The sequence below is a fragment of the Porites lutea genome, chromosome 1 (genome assembly GCF_958299795.1).
Source record: "Porites lutea chromosome 1, jaPorLute2.1, whole genome shotgun sequence".
In the NCBI taxonomy this organism is placed as follows: Eukaryota; Metazoa; Cnidaria; class Anthozoa; order Scleractinia; family Poritidae; genus Porites; species Porites lutea.
In genome coordinates, this window is record NC_133201.1 from 43,075,974 (window position 1) to 43,086,541 (window position 10,568).

Here is a 10,568-nt window from a genome sequence, read left to right on the forward strand (position 1 = left end):
ATATGACTATAAAATTGAATAATCTGGCTAGCCTTAGACAGTGGAATATTATCCAAACTCTTAGGACCATGATGAATAGTCCAGAAATCAAAAATATGAATACCGGTACTAATGACTCTTGAATAGAAATCGTCATTAAGAACAACAAAGAGTAACATGGCTTTTGAGCCAATGATAATTATTGGTCTTAAACTGGCTTACCTAGTAAGGATCATGCTAAAAATGGGTGTCTTCGAAAAGTCTAAAACATATTTGTTTTTTAAGTCTTGCCAATCAATGCAATAACGGTGAAAAAAAAGTTAAGGACAATAAATTATAACCCAGTAGCAGACAGTAGAAATGGAGGAGGGAGATACAAAATATCAGCTTTATTTGGCCTGGGCACTCAGAAATAAAATTGTTTATCTTTCCTGTCTTGTTCCCACATTCAAAGCTTGGAAATCACATAGGAAACATTCTCCACTACAGTTTCACTAATTATTATGTTTGGGTCGAATTAAACTAACATGACGTGAGTCTAAGAGGTTGTGACCACCACAATAGATACCAGGAGTGGATCCAGAAAATTCAGAAAGGGCATGGGGCAGGACACTTGCCAGCTATATACTTAGATACTATTTATTTCATAGACAATCCAATAAAATAATAAAAACAGAAAAGGAGGCAGGAAATGGTCCAGTCGGACCACCCCTTGATCCACCCATGGATACCTTTACTTAAAATACAAAAAAAAAGTCTTATAAATTACATTTGTAATAAAAGAAGGAAGAAAAGAGGGCCCAAGTTTATTTATGATCTAATAACTGCTTATTCAAGTATTTTCTTTTTTTTTAACGTACTTTACATTGCATTGCTTCTTACATTATTTAAAAACTAGATAACCGTTTTTAAAACAGTGCCTATATGTAACTTAATCGTTGTATTTCAGTGCCTAACCTGAGCTATACTCAACTCATTTCCTTGTATATTAAAAATGGGCTGATGTTTATTTTGCCTAATGAATGGTTGTCTTGGCAGGAGATAACATGAGCCATGGGTGGATTTAGGGGTGGGCCGAGTGGACCACAGTCACCCCTTTTTTTGTAAAATTTTGTATTATTGTTAATTGATTCTTACTAAAATATATAGTATCTACATGACTGGCAAGTGCCCCGGCCACCCCTTTCTGAATTTTCTGGATCTGCCCCTGTGAGGTGTACAAACTGATGCTGGGATATCCATTGACTTGTGACTACAAAGACTAAGAGCCATAGTAAACTCCCTTTTCACTGCACGGTAATGAGGAGGTACATACATCATTACTATCACTGACTGAAAACTTGCACATTTTATCACAGGCAGCCCAGACTCTGTTGGACTTCCTTAGACTTTGAATTTATAAGAGAATGTATGAAAATAAACAAAGTACATCCTAAATTCAATTTTGGAATGTTTAAGATTTTGAGTTGTACTCCAAATGGATCTAGAGGCAAATAAGAGACAGTAAATGACAAAACAAAAACACAAGATGAATACTTTTTATTTCTATTTTTGTCAGAAAATGAAATTTAGGACGTACTGGTATTTGGTACATTTTCGTACATTCTCTTCCAAATTCAAATTAGTCTTTGAATTGATGCCTTGAAATGTCTTTTGTTTATTTGTTTGTTTTTCATGGTGGTCGGCCTCATATGTGATTTTTTTATGTGAAGGATATTATTCACGAATTTAAGGGAAAATTTTGAAAAAAAGTTTTAGAGAAAAGGTAGGCTATCAATCAGAGGTAGTTTATAGTTAGTTACACATTAATATGTAAATTAAAACAGCAAAAAGATATCCCAGAGAAAGTAGGAGTAAGTCATAAGTGAGAATGGTATGAAATTGAAGAGTTTAAGTTTTTAGTTTTTATCATTAATTTTTTTTTCAAACAAATTTAAAATATTTGTCACATTTTTTAGTGGTTTTCTTTTTTTCCTGGGGGGAAAAAGAGATCAATAAAACCTTATCATTAAAAACATGATCCACAATTGAAACTGTCTAAAACTGATGACTCTTAGAAAGTGGTAACTTTGTAAGGTTGTGAACTTTTCTGTAGCCTGCAGCTATCAAGCTCTCTGGGGCACTATACCAATGGGGTGCCCCGGACATGACCTTGCTATTGCACTACCTTTTCTGGGGTCATTCAGTCACTTCATTTGTAAATACATTTGTGTTTGACCTGTATTTGCCGTTTTTCACGTCTCCCATAATACACCTACTTGTTTACCCCCCAAATCTTTGCATGGAACCTTTCTTTTTATTTATCCTGTGTAGTACAGTGGTCCCAAGAGAAATAAAAGACAAGGCTTATGCAAAACTTGGGGGGGGGGGGGGGGGCGGAGACTTACCCAAGACTGGATAAAAAATTGGCCAACAGCTGACTGGCCTGTCCCCAATAATGATTCCAGAAACAATATTTATTGCAGGACACATTTGGGCTCTTGCTCCCTTCTCCTTTCTAAAATGGTGAATAGCGCCTGAATCCAACAATCACTTAAAAATACACTCAGATAACAAGGGTTCGTATAGCTCTTTTAAGGTAAAACTCATGGAATTTCAGGGACCTACTTTATTACACAGGTTCCAAATAAACTATGAAAATATTCCGAGAATAACAGGCTTTTGTTCTTAAGGGCAATCATTTTTTTGTTAACATTCGTTTGTGAGCGCTTATCCACCCTAGTGCCTAGTCTTTGTTCAGTCCCCTTGACCAACCAGTATCAGGGCCATAGCGTCCATGTATGCACATATGCCCCCATATGTACAGCTGAAATCTGGAAAAAAAATCTATTTTAAAATTTCCTGAAAGTATTTTCATTTATCATTGAATCGGGATGACTGATAAATGTTTTGCATTTCATTGGTGTCTTCGTGTTAGTATTTCCTTTATATTTTTTATTAAGTGGAGTGAAATGGATCTGAATCTCAGTTGATACTTTTGGCCACCTCAACCCCCAATTCAATCCCGGAGTATATGTAGCTCTACTAACGTTGTTGACTTATCCTGTGTCAACAAGCCCAGCTAAGTTTAACTTCAGCATTATGAAGAGACTGAAAACAGCTCTACGATGCACCATGACAGAGATTGAACTCTTGCAATTCTGAACGACACAAGCACAAGGACATTAATTGACATAGATGGCGTTATCACAGCGTTTCCCCGCTCTGAAGGGTACATGTCTCGCCCTTTGCTTGTAAACTCCTTGATGGCATCACTGTTTTCCCTTTTTTCATTAACACTGTACCTTACCGATAACACCAGAGACAGGTAAAAAAAAAAACACCCAAATAATTACGGTCTTTTTGTTCATTTTTATTTACCAAAAGTGTCCTGTGGAAAACGCTAGAGATTGCATTTTCCATAGTTAATTGAGTGGAATGGTTATGAAACCCGTCAGACTCCTTTGTTATATGTTTTTGTGGACCTGAAAGTGCACAACGTTCAAAAGAATTCCTATCATTTTGATTGTATTGACCAATAAAAACGTTGCATTAATTTATTCCGTAACAATTTGCCAACAGAAAACAAAGGATTGTGCACTTTCAGGGTGCTCCAACATAAACTGCAGCACTGTTGTTTTTATCATTGATGTTTGCCGCTTTTCATAACCAGTCTCCTCTAATAACTATGCATTTTCGAAATCCTAAAGTCCAAAAATTTTCTGGGGGACCAATTTCGCCCAGATCCCCCTAGACCCTGCAGTACAGGACAAATCAAGGTATAAGATGGCTTGTAATCATTCTAGACCTCTGCCTTTCGCATCACAGGCCGTCCACACCTGACCTTCATTTCCTCGCTGTCAATTTTCAAACTGGTATTTACCCAAGTTTTTTGGAGGTGTGAAAATGTTCCTCAATTCAAATAAGGACTTTAAAGGACCAAAATGAATGGAAGAGAATTTCAAGGACTTTCAAGGCCTTGTACCACAACTCTAAAAATTCAAGGGTTTTCAAGATGCATACAAATCCTGTAACAAGTGATATTTATTTAATGAAAAAATTTGTTGTTTGAAGCATGTGGATTGCACTTGTCTTCTGATATTTTTGCGACTGGTCATGAAGCAAAAAAAAAAAAACGTTCTCAAATATTTCACCTGTTCACAATTTTCAGTTTGTTTGGCAAAAATATATTAGTTTTATTAAGTCTTCTAAAATAAAAAGCAAATGGTCAAACCCCCTTTAGAGACACCTAATACAGCTGTAACAGCAGCAGAGATACCTTTGGTGCCAGAGATTATTAATGGCCAAACTGCAAGTTTGAGAAGCAAAGCACCAACAGTGAAGCATTCAAGAAGCATAAAGTGGGAGCTTTCTGTAACTGCCAGAATGGTTTATTTTACCTTAAGTATTTCTGAAAGGGACCTCTGACATGCCTCTATTATGAAAAATTATCTTGGCCCCAAAGATAGACTGCGAGCAGTCTCTTATTTTTCTTTCGCAAGTTACTGCACGCGAAACCTAAGCATGCGAGCAGCGAAGATGCGAGCCGCGAGAAACGAGGGCGTAAGCTCGAGAATAAAAAATAAGAGACTGCTGACTCTTTTGTTCTGTCTGGGGACAACTTGAACTGATTTATAAATGGAACATAAACAACTGAAAAAATTACACTTTCTTTAATCCGGTAGGATTGCCTTGAACTCGTTTCCCTTGAGGAAATTCACAGCAGTTTCCTTCTGTAAGATATCCTTAAAAGTTTTGTTTAATACTGAGATTACTGCTTGGTTCGCTATTGTTTGCAGTTGGTTGTGACACATGACTATTTTTATTGCTTGCAATCTCACCACAGACAAGTTAATGATCTGTCAACAGCTGTGCAATTAACCAATTGGTTACCCCGTTTCTGGGCTGACGGAGGGTTTGTTTATTACAAAAGAGTCAGCAGTCCATCTTTTCTTGTCTCATCTCAATTGTAATGTCGTGGTTTGCAATCGCGCTGGATAAGATAAGAACTAGACGCATTTTAAGAGAAAAGACGGACTGCAAGCAGTCTACCCCAAAGATACCAAGCTCAACACATTCTGTACCTCTATAATAAGCCTGACACATCTGCAATGCAGACACTTGGCTTGGTCCATTTGGGTCTATGTTAAGGAAGTTTGACTGTGCTTGTATTACTTACAAATTTGTATTATTTAATGCATAACTACTGGACTGAGACAATGATAAAGACAGGATTTGTGATTTTCATCAGGACAAGCTACCCCCATTGAAATACACTGTTTGTAGTCTGCTTTGTCCCCTTAAAATCCCTCATTATTCCAGTGCATTGGCAAAAGTAACAAGTCCGCTGAGGTGAGACAAACAAGTAACTGGTACAATGAAAAGGGCCCCACTGAAAACCGCCTTGGCGAGTTGGGCTCCCTCTATAAATATTATTATTACTATTTTGAAGCATGTTAAGTACTGTAAAAAAAACAACCATCTGAAAAATAAGTTGTTTTTTCTCTGGGAATACTTAAACTTGTGAAGCAATTGTCTGAATAGACATGTTAAGTGTACTGTACATACTTCTTTCAACTTTGCAGGAAGTTGATAGCCTGCATAGAATAAAATATTGAAAAGTTAATCGTCGTCAAGATGATTGTTTTTCTTATATTATCAAAATCCCTGTACAAAAAAAATGAAAAAGTTTTGCTTCAGCAAAGAAATCATTGCAAAACCAAGCAATACTGTATCATGACTTAGTGTACAGTGGCTGCTGTTGTATCGTATATCCTTGGATTTTTCAACATTTATATAATTAATGGACAAGTGAATTTTATGTTCAGACGATCAACATTGGACAAGTGTCCATCAAATGGATGAGTGGAACAGAAAAAAATTCCCTGAGATACTATCCCTATCATTGGTATTCTACAAAAGTAATAGAATAACAAAGAAAACATTTCTGCAATTTACAAAATAATATTATTCATCGAATCCCCACTTATTTAACTCATTTCCCCCAAATTTCGAATTCTTGCTATGATACAGGTTCATTGGATAAGGTGCCAACATCAATGGGCCATTTACTAACTACTTTTGTATAAAACAATTTTCTGTCTGAAATGAAACTTTGTTGGATAATGGAACTGTTTTTTATCATTTCTCCACTTAACCTTTCTGATCACATTTTATCCCTAACGGTCTGTCAAACTTACGACATCACTGTCATGCCAAAAACCATCAAAACTGAATAACCAAAAAATACATTATTATTAGGGAATCAAAGATCCGTTATCCTGCGAAGTTTTAGCTCAACGGGATTAAAACAAAAAAACAAGAAAAAAATTGAGGGCACCTTTGATGACTGTAATTAATATGACATTAAATTAGTTGTGCACATTCCATAAACCTACATATGTACATTAACAAATTGAAATGGAAGTATCTCTTCTCACAAACTGTCATCACTGCTCTCTTTCTGTTAAGTCCCAATATTAAAGGGTTGCCTGTAATACAACAAACAATAAATTTTATTTAATCATCAACAAAACTGTGCCAGTTTTCCTCTCCTACAGCAGGTGGGGTGTAAATCAGATGTTGGCATGTAAATATGCAACCTCCTCAGTATTAGTGTGAGTTTTCCTGGAGAAGCTCACATTTTAGTCTGAAATGTCACACGTCTCCACCCCCTAACCTGTGAGGGGCACAGGGAGAGAGACGTCTGAATTCCAAGTGTTATAATACTGTCCAGTGACGTCACCTAGTACTTTTTGCATTTTTGCCTAACTTCCATTTCTTGACAAGTTGGCAGCCATATGTCACGGAACCATGAACAGCAGCATGCAATATGGTCAATGTTAAGGGTTCTGTGTTTTGAGCGCCGTGAAGCTTGACAATAAAGCCTCCAGAATAAGTGTAAGGGGTTGTTTAACTTTTCGGGTTTGAAATGAAGTGTTAACAGGCTAAACACGACTCATAAGCTCGTGATAGTGTGAAACGTAACTTAGACTTGAAGTTAGCCTGAACTACAGAGGTTCCCTTTTTCTTTCTTTCACTTAGGTTATGCAGTGCACAGGGTAATGTTAAACTCTGACTGAGCAAATCTTACTTTTGCCGCTCTAAGTCTAAAATTTATAGGTCATGAAGCTGGTCTGTTTCATGCATATTGAGAAATTATTTCCTGTGGGCGGGAGTGCAACATCCTACACTTTCTCCATTGGCAATTACTTTTGTTTTAGCTTAAAAGTCTATGCGACTGTCGTCTGTAGTACATTTTTTGTTACAAGTGCCTAAAGCAAGACTGCAGTTTTGGAATTAAAAGGTTCCTCATCAGTTGTTACTATTATAAAGTCTTCACTCTGTGCAGAGAGGGTAACTCCAAGCTCACATTTCACACAGCAATTCATAATTAGTCTGGTTACCCTGTCAACACTATTTCAGACCGGTATGTTTTCCTCAGCGCGTTCAGCCAACAATGAAAGGTTTTGTATTTCTGAAAGGTATTAGCCAATCAGAAAATACCTACCACATTCACAAAAGTAGGTGACGCCACCGCACAGCATTATAACCCTTGAAATTCAGACATCTCTCTCCCCAGCACCCCACAGGCATTTCAGACTACTCAAATATATGCCTTCTTCATTTCCAAATTGCACTTCATATTAGCCAATCAAAATTAAGCCATTTTGCCCTCTATGTTACATTATTATTATTATTCCTTATAACTCCGTCCCCATATAATTTACCTCAAATGTGTAAAGGCAATCGTTTACCATTCATACACCCAGGTGTATGTCGTCACGTTAGCTGAGTGAAAAGTAGCATACACGTATGGCTTTCCTTCTTTTGTAATCCTTTCTTTCTCCATGGCTGCCCAGTTCTTGGGTAACTCTTCGTTCTTCTTCAAGCCTTTCCTAATTTCTTCAACGGCAATCTTTTCTTCCTTGGATAGCTTCGCTTTCTTATAAAACTGGTTTTGGTCAGCATACGGGCTAGGATTGGGCCAACGGTTAGGGCAGCCATGCTTGTCTTTAGTGATATCAACATCACCACATCGCCACCAAAGGTCCAGCGATTTGCTAAACAGCAAAGGGTCGTTTTCAAAAAACTTGTACGCGCTGACTCTACATTTGTCTTTGTAAGTCAATCCAGAATTAGGCGCTTGAAATGTTCCGGCATTAAAATAATATGCAGACAGGAAAAAGTCTTCAGTACCAGATGAAAGCCACATTGTCTTGTTACTACCATCGATGAACGCACGGTAGCAGCCTTCAAGAAAGCTAACTTGAGGGAAGGCAGGTACCGAGGTGACAGCATTTAAAGTCACCAAGAACACTGCTCCTGCAGAGCCAGTGACGTGTGCCATATTCAAGAACTCAAAAGGCCACATGAAAACATTTTCCCTTTTATAGAGCTTCAATCTTGCGTTTGGTGGAAGCACAAGGTCGCCCAAAACAACAGGATAATTTTCTACGCCACGAATGATGTACCAGAATTGAGCATGATTTGGTCTTGTCGCTGTAACTCTGAATGATTTGCCAAAAGGAATTCGAAACGTGTTGTAGACTGCACCGTTTTTAGCTTCATGTCCAAGCCGCTTCGTGCCCCAAGGAATATTTGGCGTCTCATTCTGCTCACCAAATCCTATACCATGAGCCAGATACAGGTTAAAATCTAAACTTGCTTCTGTTTCGCCATCGATATAGATTCTAATCCTGGTATTTTCGTCCATCCCATAGCCTGTGAACCACTGCTCTGTAATCACACCAGGTTGGCCTGTGTTATGCTCGTAAAGTGTTTGCTCTTCGGTAGGATTTAGGAAGCCGTTCTTAATAGCATACGAAAACGATTTCATTTTTGGATCTACATTTACCACAGATACTGCTTCTCGGAACAGGAATGTAAAGAGAAAGACTCGTGCCGCCATCATGATTGCTGTTGTTCCGTTTGAAGGGGCGTATGGAAAAGACGGAATCCGGAATCCGAAACCGGAGCCGGAAACGGAACCGGAAACGGAACCTGAACCCGAACCTAAGAAATAAAAATTGGAGACGTTTCTGTCTTGAGAGTGTCACTAACAATAATTGCTCGATCAAGACTTTTCATCCCCACATATTTATTTATTGTTAATATATTTTTTACTGTTGCATTTTTTGCGTACGGCGCAACATCGTTTTCTTTGAGAATTTCATATACGCGTGAACGTTGCAACTTGGGATCATGATTGACATGAGTATTCCTTCTCCCTTCGCCGCCTTTCCCTCACAATGCAGACAATGGATGAAACACGGAGCCCTTTTAAGAAAAGGTATGAGTAAGAATATAAAAGTTTTCATTCTTCTCCGTTTTACTGAGTTTGAAAAAATGTTACCATTTTACAAAAACATATCTGTTTTCGGTTACAGATCGCGACAAAGCGACGAATCGATTGAAATGTGAGTACATATGAAAATGTGAAGTTGTTGTGCCTTGAATTTATGCTGCGGCGGAACAGCATGGGCTGATTCTTTGAATTTTAGTGGTTATGTTCTTTTTTTTTGCAAGTCACTTTCCGAATGTGAGTATATCTTTGGTATCACGATCACTGTGCTAAAATTTCTCAAAACAATGATAACAGAGCAAGCCATCTTGATTTTATTTCCACACGGGTATCGGGAACTGGTTTCAGTGCTTCCTAGTTCACCCCGGTCTCAATTTAAGTTCCGGTTCCGGTTCCGGTTCCGGTTCCGGTTCTGGCTCCGGTTCAGGATTCCCGATTCCGGCTTTTCCATACGCCCGTTTTGAAGGTCATTTCCTTATTGAGCTATTTTGAAAAAATAGCTCATATGTCAGTGGTGTGAGCGTATGTATCTTTGTGGCTTTGTATCTTTGTAACTTTGTATGTTCGGATGTATGTTGCAAGAGCCAATAAGGTTGAAGGTACTATGAGTTGATGCTAAGGAACCAATGAGATCTTGGCATCTACTTAAAAATCACATTGCTAAAGGTCGAACAAGGGCACTTTAAGACCGCCATCTTGATTCTTTACAATTTGTTCGTCTTTTATTACGGCTACAGGTGTTTGGAAACATTATATTAAATATCTTCATGATTCAAACGCTGTGTACAGTGATGCAGCTGTTTAAGGGTTCATATTTTAGTGTGGATGCTACTTCAAGACATTTCTGACCGAATTCGGCTATCGCGAACGGTACCACGCACGTATTTATGAGTTGTGTTTCACCTGCTTCAAGGTAGAGTATAAACGATCATATATTTTCAAAGCTCTTCCAGTGAAGCAATAATTGATATTTAGATATGGACTTTAATTCGAAAGTATGCGGCCTATAAAATGTGGTTTTAGAAGTTTGAAAAGCAGCTTATTTTTTTAAAAGCTGTACCGAGTATTGTTAATCCTGTACACAAGCTGTAGAAATATTATTCTCTCGCTTACAAAGTTCAACAGACCTTTTTCGTTCCGGCAAAACAACAACAAAAAGGAATAATAAGTGAACAACATGATACATCCTTCCTGCATACTAGGCATTATAGTTATTGAAACGTATTTTATTTAGTAAAGATGCGTATAAACTTAAGTAGAAACAGTAGCGTTAGGGAATAAAATTGGAAGAAGCTAGTTGACACAG

At 37.8% G+C, this 10,568-nt stretch overlaps 1 protein-coding gene across 1 annotated transcript; it reads right to left on the bottom strand.

Annotated features, from left to right (window-relative positions):
• Window positions 1-3,984: 3,984 nt before the first annotated feature.
• Window positions 3,985-8,885, bottom strand: LOC140951710 (uncharacterized). Its single transcript, XM_073401028.1, has 2 exons — window positions 7,689-8,885; window positions 3,985-6,449 (listed from the first exon to the last, which is right to left on the bottom strand). Exon 1 carries the CDS (start codon window positions 8,870-8,872, stop codon window positions 7,712-7,714), a length of 1,161 nt encoding a protein of 386 aa, XP_073257129.1. The 5' UTR covers window positions 8,873-8,885; the 3' UTR covers window positions 3,985-6,449; window positions 7,689-7,711.
• Between the last annotated feature and the right edge of the window lie 1,683 nt (window positions 8,886-10,568).